Source organism: Notamacropus eugenii, chromosome 1, assembly GCF_028372415.1.
Source record: "Notamacropus eugenii isolate mMacEug1 chromosome 1, mMacEug1.pri_v2, whole genome shotgun sequence".
NCBI classification, from domain to species: domain Eukaryota; kingdom Metazoa; phylum Chordata; class Mammalia; order Diprotodontia; family Macropodidae; genus Notamacropus; species Notamacropus eugenii.
Genome location: NC_092872.1, coordinates 67,038,598 through 67,065,809, shown reverse-complemented (window position 1 = coordinate 67,065,809; position 27,212 = coordinate 67,038,598). Strand labels below are relative to the sequence as shown.

The window sequence follows — 27,212 nt, the reverse complement described above, 5'->3', positions numbered from 1 at the left end:
TGATCAGTGGTTTCTTCCATTTCTATTTTTCTCTCTGGTTCTAGAACATCAGGGCAGTTTTCCTTGATTATTTCTTGAAAGATTATGTCTAAGCTATTTTTTTTATCATGCCTTCAGGTAGTCCAATAATTTTAAAATGATCTATCCTGGCTCTATTTTCGAAGTCAGTTTTTCCAATGAGGTATTTCACATTGTCTTTTCTTTCTTCATTCTTTGGGTTTTGATTTATAATTTCTTGATTTCTCATAGAGTCGTTAGTTTCCATTTGCTCCATTCCAATTTTTAAGGATTTTTTTCCTTCAGTGACCTTTTGGACCTTCCTTTTCCCATTTGGCCAATTCTGCTTTTTAAGACATTCTTCTCCTCACCAGCTTTTTGGATCTTTTTTGCCATTTGGTCTAGTGTATTTTTTAGTTTTATTTTCTTCAGTATTGTTTTGGGCCTCCTTTAACAAGCCATGGACTCATTTTTCATGATTTTCTTGTATCACTCTCATTTCTCTTCCCAATTGTTCCTCTACTTCTCTTACTTGATTTTCAAAACTCTTTTTGAGTTTTTCCATGGTCTGAGACAAATTCATGTTTTTCTTGGAGGCTTTGGATATCGGACTTTTCACTTTTTTGTCTTCTTCTGAATGTATGTTTTGATCTTCCTTGTCACCAAAGTAAGTTTCTATAGTATAAGTTTGTTTTTTTGTTTTTTTGTTTTTTGTTTTTTTACTATTTTTTGCTCATTTTCCCAGTCCATTACCTGACTTTTTAACACTTTGCTAAGGTAGGGCTCTGTTTCCAATGTGGAGAATGAACTGCCTCAAACTTCAGGGTTTCTGTGCAGCTGTTTTCTGAAATATTTCTAGGAATCTGTAAGTTTTCAGTTCTTCTAAAGTGGTATGATCTAGGGCAAGATGTTTACTCCCTTCTTGGCCTGTGCTCTGGTCTGTGGGTGACCACAAGCATTCCTCTCTACTCTGGAACTGTGAGAAGGATTCCTTCTCCACTGCTGCCACAAGCTCTGCTATGCTAGTGCTCCTCTTGACACAGGACTACCATCCAGGACTGCGACCCAGAAACAAGTATGGGCAAAGCAACAGAGTCCTGCCTCAGTGCCAGCAAAGAGACCCCATAATCTTCTTCTGCAATTGTTTGACCCCCTTACTACCTGGGGGCTGAGAGCTCTGGTAGCAGTCACTGCCACCCTTGCCATCACGGCTGATTCAGTCACTGTCTTTGCTGGCACGGCCTGCACTGGACTGTACTCCTCTCTTAGCTTGGTGCATCAGATGTTTCCTGTCGACCTTCCAGATTATCTTGGGTTGGAAATCTGTTTCACTCTGTCTTTCATTGGTTCTGCTGCTCTAGAAGTTGTTTAGAGTCATTTTTTACAAGTATTTGGAGGAGTCTGGGGGAGAGCTTAGATGAGGCCCTGTCTACCCAACCATTGGCTCCACCTTGTACTTCATTTTAGTATTAATTCAATGTTTAGAACTGTGGCTCCCAAACTTGGCTCTGCGAGGCCCACAGGGTGCGGCAGACAATTAACCGTGAAGCCACAGGACATTTTAAATATTTCTGAGGGAAACACAGTGAGAGTTGACTTATCAGGCAGCACAAACTACTAGTTTAAGTTAATTCACAGTCTCAACATTAGATCATGCTATGTTCTTTTGGATGATGTTCTTGAACATTTGAGGCTTTTGTGTTCACATACATTCAGCTACACCAGTAAATTCTGAAACTTTCTGATTTGTGATGTCATATTTTTTTGAAGCTGGCTTTTAGTGGTTGCTGTGATAAAAAAGCAAGTGCCACATGAAAATCAACATGAAACAGGAAATGAAGGTGGCAATGCCTAAATCCTATTTAAAAGTCAGAAAAGCTGCATAGGGCCCAACAAGTATATTATAGAGTTGTTGTGGTGGTAAAAAAAAGTGTTTTGTACCCCTTCAAGCATTATAGAAATATAAGTTGTTGTTTGTGATGGTGGTAGTGAAGTAGTAGGTAGAAGAAGAAATAATAGTAACCACAGTTAGTAGTACTACTACTTTCATAGAAAAGCTCCTAAGGTGCCCTAAAAGCATCTATTTGTGTTCATTTTAGACACAAATCTAATCACTCTGCTTTTCTGATTCCCCAGGCCATGCCAATTTAAAGTAGAAAATTAGAAAAGGAATGAAAGGGGATGGGAGAAAATGGACTATTGCCACAGTGATAATAACCAAAAAATAACAACTCATGGTGAAAAAGAGAAACAAACCAACTGTAAAAAGCAGATGCAAGAACTCAAAAGCAAAGAAAGTTTAGAGACATTTAGAAACATTTCTACAGATTTCAATAAGCCTTGATACAGCAGAGAATAAAAAATTCACATTGGCTGACAAACCACAGACACCAAGATACAGATTATTTATGTGCAAACATTGTATAAGCAAGAAGAGTGCTTACATAATATAGTTTTGAAATACTTCCATCAAAATCGTCACAGTAAGAATGCTAGCACACTGAAAGAAGGATGGTTAAATTCTCTGGAAAAGTCACTTATGTCATGCATTACTCCCAAATTATCCTAAATAAAAGAGGCCTCACTGAATTTACCACTATTTTAAATAAATTTTTTTAAAAAAATAAAAAAACATACTTACCATTACAGAATATAAAAATTTCATTATTAAAACAACTTCAATGCAGCCAACAGTTAAAGTAACCTCACTGTCAACTACGTTCATATTCATATATTCAGCACCAGCAGTAGCACCCAGATAAGAAACCATTTTGAAACTGAAGACTTCTTTTCCAGTTATATAAAGAACCTTAAAGAAAAAAAAAGATAATTAAATTAGACCAAGCCGGCATAACTTCCATTTTCAAAAACATTCTAGTATCAAAATTTGAAATCCCTTTGCCGAAATTCAACTAACCAAGCCAAAAAAAACAAACAAACCAATTATGGGAGGAGAGAAAGTTAACAATGGCAAAGCAAAGATCACATAAAAAAGCCTTTTCAGTATCTGCATGACCACTCCACACAACTGCTACCTTCAGGTCAGAGAAGCTCCAACATAGATCAGTACTTGTCAAACTATGTGGCAAAATAAAAATACACTCATGGGATACTTTCCATTAGGTCTTGAAAGAGCTCATTATTATAGTCTGAATCTTTGGGATTTGAAGTACTGTTACAAAGTACAAATCTACCATTTTTATAGCATCCTTAACTCTCTAGACCACTTCTGCCATCTCTTAGTTCTTTCAATCTCTCAGACTTTTTTTTTTTATAGCTACTACTCAATTATCCTCAAAATACCTTGGGCTTGCTTATGTGGGAACATGTTTATCCAAATAGAAGCTCTTTGTGCACAGGCACTGTTCTGATTTTGCTTTTGCATGCTAAGTACACTTGCACATAGAAGATAACTTATGTTTACTGAAATTTAACCTATTCTACCTTTATCAAGAGCAAATTCTGAATCACCACTTTGTCTTTCCTATTTCTTAGCCAGCATTTGCTACTAATTTTAATCTTCATCTAAACCAAAGAAAATTAGAAAGGCAATAACACTAAAAACAAAAGATGTATTTAAAAAGTAATTATAATCTTTTTTTTATTTCATTTAGATTATGTGTGTATTCTATCACATATCTACTTTAACAAATATAATAGAATATTTCAATGTAATTTTATTATTTTTTCCAATTAACAAGCATTTATTTTTCTTTTCCCTACCACTATGGAAAGAGGTTATAAAAAAATTTTTGCTAATATGGGCCCTTTTCCTTTTCCTTTGATGCCTCTGGAATACAGACCTACTAATACTATAGCTAGGTCAAAGGATATATACAATTTAGTAGTTTGGGAAGCATAATTTCAAATTTTTTCCAAAATGGCTGGGCCAACTCAATGTTCCTCCAAAAGTGTATTAGTTTCACTATTTTCCCTTATCCTCTCAAAAAATTTTCATTTCCCTCTTTTGTCATTGTTGCCAATCTGCTGGTTGTGAAGTAAAACCTGAGAACTTTTTTAAATTTGCATTTCCCTTAATACTGATGATTTTAGATCATTTTTTTTTTAATATAGCTTTTTACAGTTTGGAATTCTTCTTCCAACTGACAAATGACTCAATATTACATGCTTAAATGAATTGCTTAAAACTCTTGGAAATGAGAACTTCATCAGAGAAACTTGCTGCGTGGATGCTTTCAGTTAACGGTTCCCCTTCAGATTTACCTGCATTAGTTTCATTTGTGTAAAAACCTTTAAATTTTACATAATCAGAATTGTTCATTTTATCTTACCCTGTTCCCCCATATTGGGCTTGTAAGGGCCAATTCTCCAATTTTAAAGGACTGCTTTTGGACTTTCCATGTACCCTAACTTATATTTAGGGTTTCTTATAGGATCATGACAACCTTTTTGTAATAGTCTTGGAATGGGTAGAAGATGAATTTTTAGATCTTTCTTAGGATTTTTGTAGAAGATCTGGTCTACTAGGTCCTAATATGCCAATACCACTAATGGAAAGTGACTATATTTTAGAAACCTAGAACAGACAACTGTTTGCCATCTGTTAACCAAAAAAGCTCCTGGAAACAAGAATCAGGAAATTTAGATTCTAATCCTGGATCAAATGAACAAATGATTACGTCACCTAAAACAAGTCACTTAATCTCTCTGAGCCATACTGGTTTTCGCAGAAGGAAGATCACAACACTTAGTAACTAAAGGTTGGGGAGTGTGTTGATCAAAGAAAGAGAAGAGGGGCCTACATGTATAAAAATATTTATAGCAGCTCTTTTATGGCAGTAACAAATTGGACAGGAAGGGAATAGTCATCAATTTGGGAACATTTGAACAATTTATGGTAAACAAATGTGATGGAATACTACTGTGTTATAAGAAATGATGAAGAAAATGGTTTCAGAAAAAAACAAACACCTGGGCCAATCTGCATGAACTTATGCAAAGTAAAGAAAGCAGATGCAAGAAGCTAATTTATTCAGTAACAGCAATACTGTAAAGATTACCAACTTTCAAAAACTTACTAATTCTTACCAACACAATAACCAACTATAAGTCCAAGGAATTCATGACAATGTTTTAACAGGTAATGCTATCTACCTTCAGAAGAACTAGTGAACTCTAAGAGTGTGAAATACAACATAATTTTTTCCATTTCTTTTTCTTATTTAAAAAAACAGCTAAATCAAAAATTTGTTTTGCATGTTTACATATTTGTAATGAGTTTTATTTTTCTTGCCTTCTCAGCGGACAGAAGAGGGGAAGAGGAGAAGAAAACTATTTGGAATTGAAAATAAAGTAAAAGTGAATTTAAAAAATATTTTTTCAACACTAGGAAGCATTAGGAATAAGCCTCCAATTTAAAACCACCATTTAAAAAAGGTTCCCAGGTCAACCACTTCTTCATTTACCATGGAGCTGCACTACTTTGGACATGGGAGGGAGAAAACATGGACCTGAAAATAAAATTAAAACTTGGATTTTATTTTCTTTTAATAAATATAAAATAAAATGAGGGGTCTGACCCATCAGGTATAACATACTTTTTAGCCTCCAATTTTTTTCACCTATAATTTATGACTCTAGTTTTATTAGTGCTATGATTACTCCCAGTTCTTACTAATTTGTTGTGTGATTTGGGCCAAATCACAATCTTTCCTACCCTCCATTATCATATTTAAAAAAAAAAAAAAGCATTTAACTACATAGATCCTGTTCTTAAGAACTCTTAACAAAAAGACTCTGAATTCTCACAAGTTGACTGCTGCATATGCTTCTTTCCTTATCTGGAGCTAGCAGACAGTTTTGAAAAGGAAAACAATTATTTTTACCTTAGAAATTAGGAAATACAGACATATATAGATATGTACAGATATGACACCATTCCATACACCATTCTTTTGCCTAAGACAACCTTAGCACAACAGTATGGTGAGACTTTTTCTTGAAGGGTAAAGTGCTGCCTGAAGAATTAAAAGGCTAAGTAACTTTCTTATGATCTTGATGCCAAAATTTGTTACAGGCAGGGTTTGAACCATAGTCATCCTGACTCCATCCTAACTCTAAATGACATTGTCTCTTTAGAGATTTTAACACTAGATATTATTAAATATCTATTCAACTGGACTGAATACAGGAGTTTAATTACAGATACCAATTAAATTATTTATTTTTTAAAATGTTGGGCATAAATCTTAAAATAAAGGCTAGTGAGCATTTTCTTCATGGCACACAGGTTTCTATCATAATGGATTTCTAGATCCCCTTCTGGGCTTTAGCCAATGCATGGGAGAATACAGAAAATGACATAGTGGTGACAGGAAACTTCAAAACACAAACCAAAAGGGGTGAACAACAGTGTTTTTAAAATTACATGCAAAATCACAAAGAAAAATGCAAATTGCTGTCAGGCCCAAAAAGAATTTCTGGAAGAGCTCCAAAAGGACTTTGAAAGTTAAATAAGAGAGGCAGAGCAAAAATCAAAAAAAAGAAATGAGAGTGATGAAAGAGGAGCATAAAAAAAGGAGTCAATAGCTTGGTAAAAGCATAAAAATGGGAAAAGAAGTACAAAAATTCATTGAAGAAAACAACTCCTTAAAAATCAAAATTGGTCAAGTAGAAAAGAAAATACAAAAGCTCACTGAAGAAAATAGTTCCTTAAAAATTAGAACTGGGCAAGCAGAACCTAATGACTCCATGAGATATTAAGAATTAAAATCAAAAGAATGAAAAAACAGAAGAAAATGTGAAATATCTCATTGGCAAAACAAATGACCTGAAAATTCATCAAGGAGAGAAATAGTGAAATTCTAGAACTCCCGGGTCAAGGCAAAAACACTATAAGTAGCTAGAAAAAAACAAGCATTCCTTATGAAAAGACCATAGATGAACAAAAAAGTTGATTTTCAAATATAAGACCCAAGAGGAGCACAACATAAGAAATTCAATAAGGTTAAACTCCTTACCTTCCTACATTGGAAGATGATAGTTGTAACTCTTAAGAACTTTATCAATATTAGAACAATTAGAAGGCAAGGATATTAGTTGACCATGATGGGATGACATCCAAAAATACAAAATTAAGAGGTGACAAAGAGGGATGTACTGAGAGAAGAGGCAAGAGAGAGGTATCATGAATTAAATTATCTCACATAAAAAAGGCACAAAATAATTTTTACAGCACAGGGGAACATGGGGATTTAGGGGTGGCAGACAATGCTTGAATCGTATATTCTTCAGAATTGGCTGAAAGAGGGAATAAAATAAGACACGCAGTTGGGTACAGAAATCCACCTTACCCTACAGGGAAGTAGGAAAAGGAGAGGGATAAGAAATTCAGGGACAGACAAAAGGAAGGGTGGACTGGGGGAGGCAGTAGTCTTTAAAAAGCAAACCACTTTTGAGGAGGGACAGGTTGCAAGGAGAGAGAAGGATAAAGAGGGGAAAAATAGAATGAAGGGAAATACAGAGTAATCAAAACTGTGAATGTAAATACCATTAACTCACCCACAAAACAGAAGCAGAGAGCAGAGTGTATTCAAAACCAGAATCACACAATATGCTGTTTACAAGAAACACACTTGAAAAAGAGAGACACACACACAGAGGAAAGGTAAGGGCATGGAGCACAGCTATCATGCTTCAACTGAAGTTAAAAAAAAAACAAAACATGGGGGTAGCAATCATGATCTCAGACAAAGCAAAAGCAAAAATAGATCAAATAAAAAGAGACAAGGAAACCAAATCTTACTGAAAGTTACCATGGACAATTCTGAATCAATATTAAATCTATACGCACCAAATGGTACAGCATCCAAATTCTTAAAGGAAAAGGTAAACAAGTTACAGGAGGAAATAAAGAGTAAGATGATGATTGTGGGGTTACCTCAGCATACCCCGACCCTCTCAGAAGTAGATAAGTTAAATCAAAAAATAAACAAGAAAAAAGTTAAGGAGGTAACCTGAATTTTAACAACTTTAGAAATGATGGCCCTCTGGAGAAAAAGTGAATGGGAACAGAAAAAAATACCTTTTATTTCAGCAGTTCATGGCACCTACACAAAAAAATGACTGTGTGTTAGGGCATAAAAACCTCACAACCAAATGCAGAAAAGCAGAAATATGAATGCACCCTTTTCAGATTATGCAACCAAAAAAACTACATTCAATAAAGGGTCATGGAAAGATAGATTAAAATAAATTGAAAACTAAATAATCTAAACCTAAGGAATGAGTGGGTCAAAGAAGAAATCATATAAACAATAATTTCATTACAGAGAATGACAACAATGAGAAAACATACTAAAATTTATTGGTTGGAGCCAAAGCAGTACTTCAGGGAAAATTTATATATCTAAAGACTTCAATGAAATACAGAAAAAGTAGGTCAATGAATTGGGCATGCAGCTAAAAAGAAAAACAACCTAGAAAAAGTACAAATGAAAAATCTCCAATTAAACACCAAACTGGAAATCTTGAAAATCAAAGGAGAGATTAATAAAACTACTAAACTAATAAATAAGACTAGAAGCTGGTTCCATGGGAAAAAATAAAACAGAGAAGTCACTGGTTAGTCAGATTGTTTTTAAAAAAGAAGAAAACCAAATTACTAATAGTAAAAATGTAAAGGGTGAACTCACCATCAACTAAACCAATTATCAGGAACTATTTTTCTTATGTATAGGTCAATAAATCTGACAATCTAAGTGAAATGGATGAATATTTACAAAAATTAAATTGTTCAGATTGACAGAAGAAATAGAATACTTAAATCATCACATCTTAGAAAAAGAAACTGAATAATCCCTCAATGAGTTCCCTAAGAAAATATCCCCAGGATCACAATTAATTCTAATATGACATAAGCTATTTTTTAAAAATAGGCAAAGAAGGAGTCTCTCAAATTCCTCTTAAATCATAAATATGGTCCTGATACCTAAACTAGGAAGAGTAAAAACAGAGAAAGAAAACTATAGATGAGGTTCCAAGTGAAGATCTTGCATGGATACTCAAGAGTGATGTACAAAATGGACTGACCTTATCACAAGAGAACATCAGCCTCTTGTGAAACAACTCACTAACGCCAAACCATGCCATCTAAAATGAGAGAAGAGCTGCTTCCTTCCTACCTACTACAGTTGGCGGAAAAGGGCAGGAGTGGTGTTCATAAAGTTCCAAAACTTCTGCTTTCAAAGTAACCAGAGAAACGAGGGAAAAGCAATAAGTTTGGAGACAATGCACGCAAACACTAGAAGTGAAAACAAATCCCTGCTCACATTAGTGTGTATTTTAAAAAATGAAAATTAAAGAAAAATGTAATAAAATACCAGCAAGGAGATTCCAGCAATATGTCACAGAGATCACACGTTATAAACAGGGAGGATTTCTACTGGGAGTGCATGACTGGTTAAATATTTGAAAAACGATCAGAATAACCGATCATATGAATAACAAAACCAACAAAAATCAAAAGATTATCTCAAAAATGCAGAAAAGGCTTCTGACAAAATACAACACTCATCAATATTAAACAACACCAGAGAACACAGGAATAAATGGAAGTTTCCTTAAAATAAGTAATATTCATCTAAAACTATCCATAAGCATTATCTCAAATGGAGATAAGTGAGAAGCCTTCCCATACAGAACAGGGGAGAAGCAAGGGAGCTACACAGTATCAGAACAGAAATGCAAGCTGTAACAATAAGTGAAGAAAAAGAAAACGAAGGAATTAGAACAGGCAATGAACAAACAAGACTATCATCCTATACAGATAATATGAGAGTAAATTTGGGAACCTTAGAAAAATCAACCAAAAACTAGGTGAAATAATGAACTTAAGCAAAATTGCAGGACACAAAATAAACCCATATTACCAACAAAATCCAGCAGCAAGAGAGAGAGAAATTCCATTTAAAATAACTACAGACAAAATAAAATATGTGGGAGTCTATCTGATAAGACAAACCCAGGAATTATATAAACATAAGTACAAAACACTTTTCACACTAATCAAGACAGATTCAACAACTGGAAAAAATATTAATCCCTCATGGAAATGTCAAACCAATATAAAAAAGATGATGAATTCTACCTAAAGTAATTAACTTATTCAGTGTCATATCAAACTGTCAGAAATTATTTTATAAAGCTTAAGAAATAATAATAAAATTCATCTGAAAAAAAGAAAAGGTCAAGAATATCAAGGGAAGTAATGAAAAAATGTGAAGGAAGTTGATCTAGCTGTACCAAATCTCAAATCATATTATAAAGCAGTAACTGATTAAGATATGAGTTGTAGATTAGTGGAAAAGATTGGTTACACAATACACTAAAGGTAATGACCACAGTAATCTGGTATTTGACAAATGTAAAGATCTAAGCTTTGGGGGCAAGAACTCACTAGTTGATGAAAACTGGAAAGCAGTTTGGCAGAAACTAGGCATGGATAACATTTCACACCACATACCAAGAAAAGAAAAATGAGTACATGATTAAGATATAAAGGATGAAATCACAAGTAAATTAGGGCAGGATGGAATATTTTACCTGTCAGATCTATGAAGAAGGGAAGAATTTATAACCAAACAAGAGATATAAGGCACTATAAGATAAAAAATGGATAATTTTGATAAAATTAAATTAAAATTCTTTTGCACAAACAAAATCAATGCAGACAAGATTAGAAGGAATGTATAAAGCTAGGGGAAATTTTTTTTCAAAGTTTTCCAGATAAAAGTCTTCTTTTTCAAATATAGAACTAAGTCAACTTTCTAAGAACATAAGTCATTCCTCAACTGATAAATGGTCAAAGAATATGAACAGGTAGTTTTCAAATGAAGAAATCAAAGGTATCTAGAATCACATGAAAAAACGCTCTAAATCACTGAGCAGAGAAATGCAAATTAAAATAACTCTAAGGTACCACCTCACACCAATCAGATTGGCTAATATGACAGAAAAGGAAAATGACAATTGTTGGAGGGGATGTGGGAAAACTGGGACATTGATGCACTGTTGGAGGAGTTGTGAAGTGATCCAACCATTCTGTTGAGCAATTTGGACCTATGCCCAAAGGACTATAAAAGGGTGCATACCCTTTGACCCAGGGTCAAAGCACTACTAGGTTTGTATCCTAAAGAGATCCAAACCCCTTCATCCCCCCCCAAAAAAGGAGGGGGAAGGACCTATCGGCACAAAAATAATTATAAAAGCTCTTTTTGTGATGGCAAAGAACTGGAAATCAAAGGGACGTCCATCAACTGGGGAATGGCTAAACAAGTTGTGATGTATGACTGAGATGGAACACTCTGTGCTATCAGAAATGATGAGCAGGATGCTTTCAGAAAAACCTGGGAAGACTTAAATGAACTGATGCAAAGAGAAGTCAGCAGAACCAGGAGAACACTGAACACAGCATCAGCAATATCGTTCTATGATTAACTGTAATTGACTTAGTTAATCTCAGCTGTACAAGATCCAAAACACTTCCAAATGATTTATGATGAAAAATGCTATCCACCTCCAGAGAAAGAGCTAATGGGGGCTACATGCAGATCAATGCATAGGATCTTTTTACTATATTTTTCATGAGTTTTTTTTAATCTATGTTTTCTTTTACAACATGATTAATATGGAAATGTTTTGTATGGCTATACGTGCATAATCCATACCAAATTATTTGGCATCTCAGTGAGGGGTTCAGGAAAAAAAAGAAGAGAGAGAAGTTGGAATTCAAAATTTTAAAAAATAAATGTTAAATTTCTTTTTACATGTAATTTACATGTAAAAATCAGAAAATAAGCCAAGCACTAGTAACAAATTATTTTGGTTCCACAGAAGAAAAGAAGAGGCTACTCCCTCCCATCCTTTCAGATCAGAGGAGAGTGTTTTGTGAAGGACAGTTCATGTGTTGGTTTATTTTGCTGAAGTGTTTTTTTTCCCTATTTCTTTTTTATTCTTTGTTACAAAAGATGATTCACTGAGAAGGGAGGAGAGATGAAGTATATATTTCAAAATAAAGGTAATATAGAAAAAAGAAAAAATATCAATATTGTTAAAATATGTAATCAGACCATCCAAGTTACCTCAAAAGTAGCATTTGGTAGAGACTGATCATAATGTTGTCTTCCCTGGAACTAACACTCATGGTCCTTTTTACAGCGGTATGAGAAGACAGATGCTGTCCCCAGCTCAGCATGTAAAGCCAATAGATATCCCTGATGAATCTAGCCTGAACTCAGGAAGACTGGAGGTTTTCTCAATAGATTCATTCTACTCTAAAACTAGTTCTTAGGCTTGTAAAATCACAGAATGATTAGGCTAGCTATTTTTCTCACACTATATCCAGGATTTCAATTTATTCTAAAGAATGCTAAAATTTGACCCAAAGCCACCACAAACTAGTTATCACACTGGTTTAAAAAAAAAAAAGAAGAAGGAAGATCTCTAAATTACCTTGCCTATCAGCATGTGTTTCTAAATGCTGGAGTGGGTTCATGGTCATAACAGCCTCCCCAAGGCAGAGAGGGCCAGAATAAGATTCCTAACTAAGTCTGACTTCTTTACTATCCATGAGTTGTTATGAGACATCCTAAATGTACCATGGAGATTGAGTAGCATGAAATAAGTGTGTCTACCTTTGACCCATACTGGTCTGCAGGTACCAAAAAACACAACTAGTTTCCTATATGGGCAAAGAATGTAGCACTCCAGTTAAAACTTGTACTGGTTTTGAGTGGACCATATTTCCATAGTCATATGCTTAAAAAGAAAAAACAATGCCTATCAGTCAACAAACATTTATTAAATGCCTACTATGTGCTCTGGGAATACAAAAAGAAGCAAAAGATAGTCCCAAATTCAAAATAACAAAAGGAGGGTCAATTAAGTTGACTTTTATGGTTTGTTGCTAGTGGACAAACATATTCCTACCTTTTTATATAAGGCTGTTTCATCAGAATCTAAAATAATTATATTTTTCAGATTTACATTTACTTCAGTTATGGCACGTCTCACTATCACCTGGGAATCAAACCCTAAGGAGGAAAAAAAAGTATTGATTAATATCTGGGCTCCAAATTTAAACTGCTAAATTTAATTTCGGTTAAAATTTGTTACCCTCAATTGTAATTTCAGCAATTCTGCATCTTTGGTCTTCAATATAGATGCATAAGTGAGACAGTTCAGCAATGACCTTTAGGGTAATGATATCTTCAGTCCTAGATATCTTGGAAGCTGTGGATACAATACAGTGCAATTATCAAATACAATGGACTATTTTTAAAAATGAGTCAAGTCAGCAGGACAGCAAAATATCAGACCAACAAATAATGAAATATTACTCAAGTGGCAGAGCAGCATGATCCCAAGGATAGAGTGCTAATGTGGAGTCAAAAAAAACCTGAGTTCATACTTCTCATCTGATGCTTATGTGAAGATGGGCTTATTACCTAGCATTTGAGAACCTCAGGTAGCTCTCTAAGCTGATAAATTTAGTTTGATTGTGACCTGGATTGATAAAGGAAGTCCCATAGGAGGAATTCTCAGACTAAGGAAAATACCATTTCTTCATTTTAGATATATGTGAAAAGTAAACCTTTTCTCTAATTTGGAGTTTTAGAAGCCACTTCATTAAAAATAATACAACAAAAAAACATGCTAACAAAGTAGAAATCATAAAGGTGTGAATCAACTGTTACCAGATATTCGCTGAAACTAAAACCTGACAATCTTTAAGTTGTCTACTATTTATACGTTTAAATAATGAAAGGATTTTCTCTTACATCTTTAAAGATTTTTCTAGCCTACAGAAGTAATCAATTATACGTGGTAATTTTCACATCTCTAAAGGTAAGATGTAGTGTATACAGGGTACAAAGAATCTGTATACGAAAAGTTTCCTACATTAACAAAATCACAGGAATAACAAAATTAGGAATAATAACAACAATGTATATCTGATCAGGCTAGAAGTGATCCTAGCTCTTAAATTTTAGAGCAGGTAGAATTTATTAACAATAACACATACCAATATTGTGGAATATAAATTAACCTTCAGAATATTTTGCTCTATTTAATATAAAATGTGAAATTAAGTTTTGAAAACTTACTTGATTTTTTCATTATTTCTCCTTTGTCTTCATTTCCCACAATTTGGCTTTCTGAGAATGATTTTACTTCTCTTCCAGGAAGGAGATTATTTATAAAATTCATAATACTCAAAAGTGCTTCAGTATGCAAATGAATATCCAAAGAGGAAAAATTTACCTATGAACCAAAGTTAATTGCATTATCTAATCAACAACAAATATTCCTTAAGTACCTACTATGTTAAAAGCCCAAGGGGGATGAGGGGGCAATTTTAAAACATGTAAGATAAAGTTCTTATATAGTTTACAATCTAGTGGGAAACAATTTCCAAAAACAACTGATGAGAAACATAGATAAAATACTTAGGGTATTTATTTTCTTGTGATTATAATGTACCTATACCTTTATCAGCTGTTCAACATTCTTATAGATGGTTTTAAGGTCTGGTCCATGTCTATCAGCCTATACAAAGAAAAAAGGAGGTATGAATATGTAACCAATGTATAATCCTAAAATAATAATAAAAAATAAACTTTTCTATTGGTATATGTAATTATCTATAAAGATAGGTACTACAGAGAAAATTAAAAAGTAGTGAATATGGGGGGAAAAACTTCCAAAATCTAAGTCTTTCTAAATGTTTTACAAAATCAACTGCAAAATTTGGCAGTGTCATCATCCCCAAAGCACCTAAGCCTGTAATTCACTACTGACTATAATCAAAAATACTTTTCAAATGTATTTTTAAAAGGAAATCATGTTCCACTTGCAAGCTAATGTTGGCTAATACTATGAAATAAATTTGTACAAATGGTTTTAGCCTAAAAAAAAAAAATCAGTCTTATCTAAAAAAAAAAGGTAGCCTTTAGATTTAATTTTTAAAACTTTTCCCAATCCTCTGTGATTTTACCTTACCTTACTAAGAAGCACCTACATTATTCAGGAGAAGTACTTATTAATCCATTTTTTGTAAAAAACAGGTTGATAAAAATGGACTAGCAAATACTTCAAATAATTATTGAATTTAAAATCTAAATGATCAGTGTTCACTACTCATTAGATGGGTATACTTGCATACACTTTAGCCTATATCTGAATATTATCTTACAGCAAACATAAATTTTCAAAAATACACATCAAAAGATCTCCTTAAAATAATCCATGAAAGAAAGTAAAGTAAAACCAATTGTTTATATCATTCTAACACTCTTCCATTTATCCTAGACTCAGTAAATTTTATGTTGCTAATATACAAGTAAGCCCCATTATACTAATAACTCTACAAAAAAACAAGATTACAAATGGAGAGAGATGTTTAAATTCTCATTGAGTTGTTTCAAACTCCTTGATTTTATGAAGACCTAACATTCTTTCTGAGGCCCTTTTCCCTTCTCCCTCCACACTATAGGTAACTAAATCATTAAACGCATTAAACATGGGATTAACTAGCATTTTGCAAATATATGTATGTGTACATTGATGTGTATGTAATATGCATATTGTACACATGTATGCGTACACACTGGCCCAATCTCTTCCTTTGAGCTCCAATCCTACAGCACCAATCGCCTAATGGAAATTTCCAACTAGTGCCCCAAAGACACCTCAAATTTAACATGTCTCAAAACTAAACTATCTCACACCAAATCATCCTCTCTTCTATACTTCATTTTTTCTGTCAAATTCTGTCTCTCATGTTCTTAACTTTGACATTACCCTCATCTCCTCACTCTCCCAAACCCCACATATTCAATCAGTTGCCAAATCTTGACATTTCTACCCTTTTCTTCACACACACACACTCTCTCTCTCTCTCTCTCTCTCTCTCTCTCTCTCTCTCTCTCTCTCTCTCTCTCTCTCTCTCAGTTCAAGCCCTCATCAATTCTAAACTAGATGACTGCAAAAGCCCCCAATTGGTCTCTGTCTTAAGTCTCTCAGCTACTAAAATCTATCCTATACATCAATGCCAAAGTACTCTTCCTTACACTGCCATTCTCCTACTCAAACAGCTCCAATGGCTTCTTACTGTTTCAAGAATCAAACATAAATTCTTCTGTTTAGCTTTTGAAGCGCCTTACAACTTGTCTACAATCTACTTTTCAAATTTTCCATTGGATATTACCTCTCCTTTTCTCTTCTATCCAGATAAACTGGCCTTCTCTCTATTCCTCACACATGTCACATCTCCCACTTCTGTGCCTTTGCCCTGAATATTCCATATTCCTGAAATGTATGTTCCCCTTATCTTAGTCTTAAAGGGTTCCTCTCTTTCTTTAAAATGCAGCACAAGAACCATCTTCTGCATGAATCTATCTTGATTCCTCCCCAACTCCTAAAGAGCTAGTGACCTCCATTCCAAACTCCCTTGTATGTAACAACTCTGACTACATTTGCAATTATTCACTTGACATTTACGCTGTGTTTGTTTTAATATATGTACTTGAACTCCCTGTCACAATGTAAGCTTCTTGCAACTATTTTATTCTTGGCAAACTGTATCTTTAGTGCTTTAATGGTGTCTGGCACACAGTAAGCATTTAAAACTTTTTGGTTAAGATGCTGAAGGGTAGAAAAATAAAAGCTAAAACAAATAACTGTAAATAAAATTAGAAATAAAGAAAAATTATCATTTCAGGAGTGATATGATCAGATTTTTAAAGTGATCTGCCCAAAACTTTCAATTATATATTCATCACATATGCTGAATATACCAATAATCACTTACCTTAACATACTCCAATGTTAGCAGATCTTCTACTGTATTATCCAGTGTTGTGACAATGTATACTGGTTTGCCCTTTTCATCTAAAAATAAATTTTTAAAAACTACCTCATATGGGAAAACAGCTAAAAATAAGGTTTAAGATAATCAAAGTACCTATACAACTTAAACAGCTTAAGGGATGGGGTTAGGGAATACTAACTTTGAATGACAATGTTCTATTTTCTGGGAAAACTGGAAATGAAGGAACAGGCTTTGGAACTTGCCTTGTCAGTTCCTCCCACCTAACCTTTCTCCTATCTCCAGGATGCCAAGTTTCAGGAGATGCAGAATGAATTTTTTATAGTGTCTTTTCCTGATTTTTCTGACATCACCTTCAGCCTAGGGAGGAGCCACCCCACTGCCTCTTACTGAAGTCTCTAGCTCAGCTTCAGCTAGCATTTCTACATGAAGAAAGAAAACAGGGAGCAGGCATATAAGTATTATGGGGAGAAGGGGTTGAGGGTAGAACACTATGTGCTTAAGGCACAGAGACCCTCAGTTCTGTACTGTTAAGAAGACATGGCACAGAGTTACAGGAAGCTCTAGCTGTTGGAGAATAGAATGAATGTACTCATATGTGATGAGCATTAAACTCTATGAGAAAACAAGAAAAGCTACTGACCAGCACCACTTACTAATATTAGAGAATTAAAAAGAAAAACTGAAAAGAAAAAAAAAACCCTAGTAAGTAATATCCATGAACTGATTACCAATTATGCCAAATGATTTTACAAGTCAATGATTTTGTGCAAATATGCACATAATATATATATACATATATATATCATTAAACACTTTATATTTCAATTATCAATAATTACTAGAGCTCAAAAAAATCATCGCCCCATCATGAGTCTCTCCTAATGTAGACAGTTTAGTTTCTCAGATAACACCATCCTCAGGCCCACACTCAAAGTTTTTAGCTAATCTGATAGGACTTATCAGAGGTAATCTTTTGGTACAGCTTTATAGAGAATTCAGGGTTTTTTCTGCCATATTAAAGAAAACTTCAATAAAACATACCATTAAGATACTAACACTGTGTCTTGATGAGTAATAAGTGTTTAATAAATATCTACTGACTGAAATATGTATCAGATTAATTCTGGTGTAAGCTTGATTTTGTTCACCAATAATTATCCATTAAGTACCAATTATGTCCCCAGCTGTATGCTGTTTTCAGTATGCTATTCACAAAACACACTGTCTACAGGTAACTTTTTAAAAGTGGTGGGAGCATGACAAAAGAAGAATTTTCTATACTAGGATTGAAAATTAGTGTATCAGATCATAGTTGATGACTAGAAATTTAGTTTGGGATAACACAACAGAACAATGCAGAAGCAATATGATGTAGTGGAAAGGCTCTGTATTCAGAAGACCTGGGTTCAAATTCCATCTCTAACGCTTACTATGTTAGTACAAATTAGTCCATTTGTACCTCCATGGGTCTGTTTCCTCATCTGTAAAATAAGGAGATCAGACTAGATGACTCTGAGTTCCCACATCAGCTCTAAATTTCTGATCCTATGACAACTATTCTGAGAAAGAGGAATGTTTTTACCTAATGATTACCAGATTAAAAGGTAACTTAGACAAATGTATAGGGAATTTGCAGCCAACTACTACCAGTGAAAACTCCAATTTAAGACTTGAGGTCTCCCACATCTATTCACCTACAAGATGATGAAGGCAGAAAAGAATGGCAGCAAAAGTATTATGAGCTACATAAGGGATAAGACATTGATACACCAGGTACCCTGTGTTCAACCCTCTACTACTCAAGAATCCTACTTCTGATTTGTTCTACTACAAATAAAGTAAAAGTAAAAGATATACATAATCTCTCTCCAAATGCTATTCAGTGACTTTTGGAGAGGAATAGGAGATTGAGAATCATCTACAGAAGGTATGGGTCCTGAATCAAATGCTACGTGCTCCACTCCTAGCACAATTCTGAATAGTTTTATAGTGTAAAATCAAGTTAAATGAAAATCATCAAGGGTAGCCTTAAAGGAAAAGATAGTCACAAAAGCAGGACAAGAAGCCCGACAGCCTCTGTGGAAAAGAAAAAGGCAGTACTATATCCTCACCTTGCCCTAGTAATAATTCCAGGGAAAAGGCTAATTTTGTATACATGAGTTTCAAGCCTCAGGAGGGTTAAAGTCATTGATTTCTTCCAAACTACTTAGTTATCTGAGTCACTGCCCATTTGCCTTTATTCACAGCAGAGCTTTTCTCCCCTAGTCTCCCAAAACATGGAACACAGTTGAGATTCCTTACATTCTAGAAGTACTATTTCCAAAAATATACATTATTAGCTGAGGTCTGACTTCAGCTCCTTTTCTCTGAAGGTGAAGGAAAGATATAAACTATAGTGGTAAAAGGGTTAAGCAGAGCAATTGTAGGATGGACTGTGGGAAGACCAGTACACTAATTAAGGGCAAGTACAGCTAGGAATTGGTTGTTCAACCATTATGGAAAAAAATTTGGAACTATGCCCCAAAATCACTAAAATGAACATACCCTTTGATCCAGAGATACTATTACTAGGTGTATATCCCAAGGAGATCAAGGATGGAGGCTAAGGACCCATTTGTATAAGAGTACTTATAGCAGCACTTTCTGTAGTAGCAAAGAACTGGAAACAAAACAGCTGCCCCTCAACTGAGAAACAACAAATAAGGGATTCAAAGAAACATGGAAACACTTGAACAAATTGATACAAGTGAAATAAGCAGACTCAGAAGAACAGCTTAACTTGAAAATAACAATATGAAAAAAGTAGGAAGTCTTATATAGACTCACCACCTTACCCTTCACTTTCTCTTCACAATCCAAACAGTTGCCAAGTCTTGTTAATTTTGCCTTCATATCCCTTTTATACTTATTCCCTTCTAGATACTCATATACAACTTGGAGAAATACATTGTCAAGGGCCATATAACTGACTCATGAGAGAATCAGACTTTCAGTGCAGGTTCTCTGACTCCAAAGTGAGTGTAATTTCAGGGGTTGAACTAGATGATCTCTAAGGAGCCTTCTACCTCTAAATCTAGAATTTTAGCAGTTTATAAATTTTCCCTTGATATTAACTGCTTAATTACTTTAGTTTACTTATTTTTCCCCAAAAATAAGCCAGAAAGAATCATACCCTGATACTCCGGACATTTTAAACAAATTTCCTTCAGGTAAGCACTTGCTCTCATGTCAAATCTTCTTGATTGAATCTCTGTGCCTAATCCCAGAATATCTAGCTCCACCATAGGCTGCTCCAAATTTTTAATAAGGCGATAACATTGAATTAAAACCTGTGGAGGAGGTAAAAGGGAGAGAAGAGAAACCAAAATCATACCAAAATATTGCAATGAAATAATACATAATAAGGTCATAATAGTATCACTTAATTGTTCATTACTTTTTTATTGCAAAGATTAATTCTGTTTAAAGAAATACACAACTATGCATTGCAATTTTTAAAAGTGGCTTCTCAATCAACTTTACAGAACCAGAAAAAGAAAGATTAAAAAACTATAGCTGCTATTTAAAAACACAGAGAGGAGGGTGACCAAGAAGGATCTCAAGGGCTCACTGATGGAAGAATTTTTAGATTTGTTCTGTATGCTGCAGGCAGACATATTTTAGCTGAGGATAAGGAAAGACTTCCTAAAATATATGTCTAAAAGTAGACTAGACTGTCTCAGAAGGTAATGGTGCTCTCTCACAAGCAGTCTTCAAGTGGGGCCTCAATGATCACTTGCTAAGAACACTACTGAAGGCACTGTTATTCAAGTACAGGTTGGACTAGATTTTGGGGGTCCCTTCTGACATGGCATTCTGTACTACTGAAAAAAGAGCAAGTCACTTAAACCTGTTTGCCTCACTTTCCTATCTAGAAAAGGAAATGGCAAACCACGCCAGTATGTCTGCCAAGAAAACCCCCAAAGTGAACTCTTTGACTCAAAAAGAGTCAGACACAACTGAAAAACAACTGGACAAACAAAAACAAACAAAGAACAATAACAAAGACCAGAAGAGACGAGGCTTCTTTTTAATGAAAGCCTCCAAGCTGACCCTGAAACAGAATTACTAGAAAGTTCTCTAAGTTATAATCAGTAGAAAGGCACAATATGGGAAAAAAAACACTGGTCTTGCACTGATTCTTTTCATCACATTCCAAAAGCACAAGATTGATTAATTACTGAATGCAAAGGTATACTAGAGCCAGTCTGAACCGGCTTCCAAGAGTCACTGCACTGTTAAATTTTCAGCATGAGCATTTACACTTCAAAAATCATCAAATGTTATTAATCAGGGAATGATTTGTTTTGATTCTCTAGACTTAGGAAAGTGATGGAGAAAATATTAACAAATATTAAACTTTAAAAAGTGAGCTGAGTGGATTTTTTTTTTAATCGGAGAGGAAGAAGGGAAATAAGCATTTGTTAGGTGCTTAATATGTGCCAGGCACTGTGTTAAGTGCTTTCCAAATATTCTCTCAATTGATCCTCACACCATTCCTATAAGGTTGATAACATCATTACCACCAGTTTATTGCTGAGGAAACTAAGTCAAACAGAGGTTGAGTAACTGGCCTGAGGTCATCAAACTAATTAAGTTTTTGAGACAGGATTTGAACTAAGATCTTCCTGACTCCAGGGCCAGTATTCTATCTACTGTGCCACCTAGCTGGCTCAGACAACCACCTGTTAAACATATATCAGCACAACAACCACTGTAAATTTATATTTGAAAAAAAAGGAAAGCAGCATAGTATCAAAAAAATAAAGACAAAAAAATCAGTAAACAGCAAAGAAAAACGTGACCAAATTTGAAATTGGTCTAACTTTGACACTTCTAGGGTAAGAATTTTATCTTAAATTACTGATTTTCTCTAACACTTTTCTGGTTAAGAATACATTTCCTACTCATATCCAGAAAAGGGCATATGATATGCTAGTTTTATTTTTTTAATATCATGATCTTTAATGTTAAGATCACAAATCAATTTAGGGTGTTTTGTGATCTTATGGATTGATGCTTTTTTCTACTTTCTCTAATCAGAACAGTTTAAGTCTTCTTCGCTGGGTCTTCATCTAGGGTGTGCCCACTAACTGTGGATATCCCCCAAGGGTTGATCTTGGGCCTTCTTCTCTCCCTCCTATATGATGACTCTCATCTATTTATTTAGTCTAGTATTTATCTAAGTTACTCTCTCCTGACATCCAGTCTCACATCTCCAACCACCCACAGGGTATTTCAAATTGGTTATCAGTCCCCTAGACATCTTAAATCAACATGTCGAAAGATGAACTCATTACTTTGCTCTCCAAATCTTCTCCTTTTCCTAAATTCATCCAGGGTTATATACGTGTGTGTGTGTGTGTGTGTGTGTGTGTGTGTGTGTGTGTGTGTGTGTGTGTGTGCGTGTGTGTAAAAGTTTATAGATAAGTGGTCAAAAGCTATGAATAAACAGTTCTCAAAAGAAATGTAAACTATTAACAACCATATGAAAGAATGCTCCAAATTGCTCATAATAAGAGAAATGCAAATTGACGTAACTCAGAAGTTTCTCTTCACACTCAGTAAATTGGCAAAAAAAAATAGAAGATGAGAACTATCACTGTGAGAGGGGTTTTGAGAAGACAGGTACATGAGTACTTTACTGAAGCAGCTAGGAATCATGCAGCCATTTTGGAAAGGAATTTAAAAAAATGTAAATAAAGTGCTAAAGATGTCATACCTTTTGACCCAGACATCCCACACTACTAAGCTTATAAGGAAGTCATCAATAAGAAGAAAGTCCTTATACATACCAAAATAATGTCAGCAGTGCTTTTCATAATTGCAAAGAATTGGAAGCAAAGTATATCCTTATCAAATGAGGAATGGTAAAATAAGCTATGGCACACAAATATATTACTGTGCTGTCAGAAACAACAAATATGATGACTATAGAGAAATATGGAAAGATTCATATAAGCTAATTCAGAGCGAAAGAAAGCCAAGAAAATATAGAAAGTGACCATAATAATGCAAGTGGAAAGAAGAACCACAATATAATTAAAAAGGAATGTTTCAAAATTACAAACAAAAGTACAGTACCAAAGAAGAAATATGAGACAACACTCTCATGTTAAGTCAATAAATAGACTGGGAAAATGAGCAAAAAAAAAAACAAAAAAGAACTTGACCATGGAAAATTAGTGCAGTGACAGGGAAGATCAAAACACAAACTCTGAAGATGATGACAAAGTCAAAATTGCCACACTCAAAGACCAAAAGAAAAAATGTGAATTCTTGTCAGTCCCAAAAAGAATTTCTGGAAGAGCTCAAAAAAAGAATAATGAAAATGAAATGACAAAGGTATAGAAAAATAGAAAAAGAAATGAGAGTGATGTGAGAAAATCATGAAAAAAAATCAAGAACTTGGTAAAGGAGGTACAGAAAAATACTGAAGAAAATAAGACTTTGAAAAACAATGAAAAGAACAACTTAAAAAGCAGAATTGACCAAACTAAAAAAGATGAAAATTCACTACAGAGAAAAATTCCTTAAAAAGCAGAATTGGCCAAATAGAAAAAGATGGACAAAAATTCACTGAAAAAAAGAACTCCTTGAAAGGTATAATTGGCAAAAAAGAAAAGGAGGTACAAAAGTTCACTGAAGAAAATAATCACTTAAAAATTAGAAGTGGGTAAGTGAAAGTGAATAACTCATGAGACATCAAGAATCAATCAAATGGAATCAAATGAATGAAAAAAAGAAGAAAATGTGAACTATTTCAGAAGAAAAATAAATGATCTAGAAAATAGATCAAGGAATGATAATTTAAGAATAGTTAGACTACCTGAAACCAGGATTAAAAAAAAAAAAAGAGGCTAGAATTCAAGAATTTATCAAGGAAAATTACCCTGATATTCTAGAATCAGAGGATAAAATAAAAATTATAAGATGCCCCTGATCAACTCATGGAAGAGATTCCAAAATGAAAACTCCCAAATAAATTAAAGTTAAATTCCAGATCTCTGAGGTCATGGAGAGAATATTATAAGCAGTCAAAAGAAAACAATTTAAATACTGTGGAACCGCAGTCATAACACAAGATTTAGCAGCTTCTCCATTAAAACATCAGGGGATTTGGAATGTGATAGTCTGGATGGCAAAGGAACAAGAATTACAACGGAGAATCACCTACCCAACAAAAGTGAATATAAGCCTTGGTGGGGAAATGGACATTTAATGAAATAGAAGACTTTCAGGTATTCCTAATTTAAAAACCAGAGCTCAATAGAAAATATGACTTTCAAATACAAGACTCAAGAGAAGCCTAAGAAGGGAAACAGGAAAGAAAATTCAAAAGGGATTCAATAAGGTTAAACTCTTTATTGTCTTACATAACAAAATGATACCTATAACTCCAAAGAACTTTCTCATCATTATTGCTGTTGTTGTTGTGTTCGTCGTTCATTGCCGAAGAAGGCCATGACATCAGAGAAATGATGACATGACTTGCACTTGACTTTTATCGCATCGTTAGCACAAGTCAGAAGGAGTATACATAGACACAGGGCAAGGGTGGGAGCTGAATATGAAAGGATTATCATCTAAAAAAATTAAATGGGTGGGAAAGAAGAATGCACTGGGAGAAAGGAAAACTGAAAGGCAGAATGGAGTAAATTATTTCACATATAAAAGGCATGAAAGAGCTTTACAGTGAAAAGGAAGATGGAGAAAGAGTAAGAGAGTGTTTGAACTTTATTATAAACAGAATTTGCCCAAAGAGGGGAAAAAATACATTCAGTTGAGTATAGAAATCTATCTTAAACTACAGGAAAAGGGGAGTGGGGGGGAAGGGGAGAAGGCTGATAGAAGGAAGGGTTGATTAGGGGAAGCAAAAGTTAGAAGCACAATACTTTTGAAGACAGAGAGAATGAAAGGAGAGGATAATAAAAGGGGGTAAAAATAAGATGAAGAGAAATACACAGTAATCATAAGTATGAGAAAAATTTAGGGGACAGAGCCAAGATGGCGGAGTAACATCACACACTTTCTAGAGTGTTGCCACCAAGTCCAGCCAAACATCTGCAAAAAAGGACTCTCAACAAATTCTGGAGCTGCAGAACCCACAGAATGATGGAGTGAAGACAGCCTGGAAGGTCTCCAGGAAGTGTTTATTGCATCAGGGTGCAGGGTGCAATCCACTGAGGGCTGCACCAGCACAGACAGGACCTGAGCAGGCCTTGAGGAGACTGAATCTCTTGCACCTGTGGCAGTTTCCAGACTTCAGGACCCCAAAACTCTAAGGACATATTGGAAGGTCAGTGCAAAAAGCCTGTAGGACCAGTATGGGAGAATGGAGTGGTACAGTCCCAGCCCCAGGGCAGCAGAGGGGGAAGGTGGTAGAGGAACCCACAGCAGTCACAGCAGCAGCAGCAGTACAGGCAGAGACAGAGACAACGATGGTTTCTGGAGCTCTAGGCCCAACGACTGTGGGGGAATCAAGTGGCTGACAGCACACTCCCACCCCATCCCCACTGGAAACAGAGATCTACCTTGACAAAGAGCTCAAAAGTCAAGTAAAAGGCTGAGGAAATGAGCAAAAACCGAAAAAAGAATCAGACTACAGAATCTTACTTTGGTGACAAGGAAGACCAAAACATGCAAACAGAAGACAACAAAATCAAAAACCTCCTCCATCCAAAGCCTCCAAGAAAAATATGAATTGGTCTCAGGCCATGGAAGAACTCAAAAAGAATTTTGAAAATCAAGTAAGAAAGCTGAACAAAAATTGGGAAGAGAAATTAGAATGATGCAAGAAAATTATGAAAAATGAGTCAACTGCTTGCTAAAGGAGACACAAAAAAATGCTGAAGAAAATAACACCTTTCTTAAAAATAGACTAACCCAAAAGACAAAAGAGATCCAAAAAGCCAATGAAGAGAAGAATGCCCTAAAAAGCAGAACTGGCCAGATGGAAAAGGAGATCCAAAAGTTCACCGAAGAAAATAATTCCTTAAAGATTAGAATGAAGAAGATGGAAGCTAATGATTTTACGAAAAATCAAGAAATTATAAAACAAAACCAAAGGAACAAAAAAAAAAAGCAGACAATGTGAAATATCTCATTGGAAAAACAAATGACCTGGAAACTAGGTCCAGGAGAGACAATTTAAAAATTATGGGACTACTGGAAAGCCACAATCAAAGAAGAGCCTAGGCAACATCTTTCAAGAATTATGAAGGAAAACTGCCCTGCTACTCTAGTCACAGGATAAAATAAATATTGAAAGAATCCGCTAATCACCTCCTGAACGAGATCCCAAAAGGAAAACTCCTAGGAACATTGTAGCCAAATTCCAGAGTTCCTAGGTGAAGAAGAAAACATTGCAAAAGCAGCCAGTAAGAAACAATTCCAGTATTGTGGAAATACAATCAGGATAACACAAGATCTAGCAGCTTCTACATTAAGGGATCAAAGGGCGTGGAATATGATATTCCAGAAGTCAAAGGAACTAGGATTAAAACTGAGAATCACTTACCCAGAAAAACTGAGTATAATACTTCAGAGAAAAAAATAGTCATTCAATGAAATAGAGGACTTTCAAGCATTCTTGATGAAAAGACCAGAGCTGAATAGAAAAATTGACTTTCAAACACAAGAATCAAGAGAAGCATGAAAAGGTAAACAGGAAAGCAAAATCATAAGGGACTTACTAAAGATGAACTGTTTACATTCCTGCATGGAAAGACAATATGTATAACTCTTGAGACTTTTTATCAGTATTAGGGTAGTTGGAGGGATCATATACATGTGGACTGAGGGCACAGGGTGAGTTGAATAGCAAGGGATGATGTCTAAAAAAAATAAAATTAAGGGGTGACAGAGGAATATATTGGGAGGAGAAAGGGAAAAATAGAATGGGGCAAATTATCTCTCACATAAAAGAGACAAGAAAAAGCTTTTTCAATGGAAGGGAAGAGAGGGGAGGTGAGAGGGGAAAAGTGAACCTTACTCTCATCACACTTGGCTTAAGGAGGGAATAACATGCATACTAAATTTGCTATGAAACTCTTACACTACAGGAAAATAGAGGAGAAGGGGATAAGCAAATGGGGGATGATAGAAGGGAGGGCAAATGGGAGGAGAGCATAATTAGAAGTAAATACTTTTGAGGAGGAATAGGGTCAAAAGAGAGAATAGAATCAATGGGGAGCAGGATAGGATGGTGGGAAATATAGTTAGTCTTCCACAACATGACTTTTATGGAAGTCTTCTGCATTACTACACATGTATAACATATATGGAATTGTTTGCTGTGTCAGTGGGGATGGGTGAGGAGGGA

General features: G+C 34.8%; 1 protein-coding gene across 4 annotated transcripts in view; it reads right to left on the bottom strand.

Annotated features, from left to right (window-relative positions):
* Positions 1 to 27,212, bottom strand: part of VPS13A (vacuolar protein sorting 13 homolog A) — a 284,410-nt gene that overhangs the window by 169,047 nt on the left and 88,151 nt on the right. For all 4 annotated transcript variants that reach the window (XM_072604918.1, XM_072604933.1, XM_072604928.1 and 1 more), the window contains 7 exons: positions 20,022 to 20,178; positions 16,829 to 16,908; positions 14,506 to 14,565; positions 14,124 to 14,280; positions 13,132 to 13,248; positions 12,946 to 13,049; positions 2,639 to 2,806 (listed from right to left, as the gene is read on the bottom strand). In XM_072604918.1, coding sequence (XP_072461019.1) covers positions 2,639 to 2,806; positions 12,946 to 13,049; positions 13,132 to 13,248; positions 14,124 to 14,280; positions 14,506 to 14,565; positions 16,829 to 16,908; positions 20,022 to 20,178 — 843 coding nt within the window. The remainder of the gene's footprint in view (positions 1 to 2,638; positions 2,807 to 12,945; positions 13,050 to 13,131; positions 13,249 to 14,123; positions 14,281 to 14,505; positions 14,566 to 16,828; positions 16,909 to 20,021; positions 20,179 to 27,212) is intronic.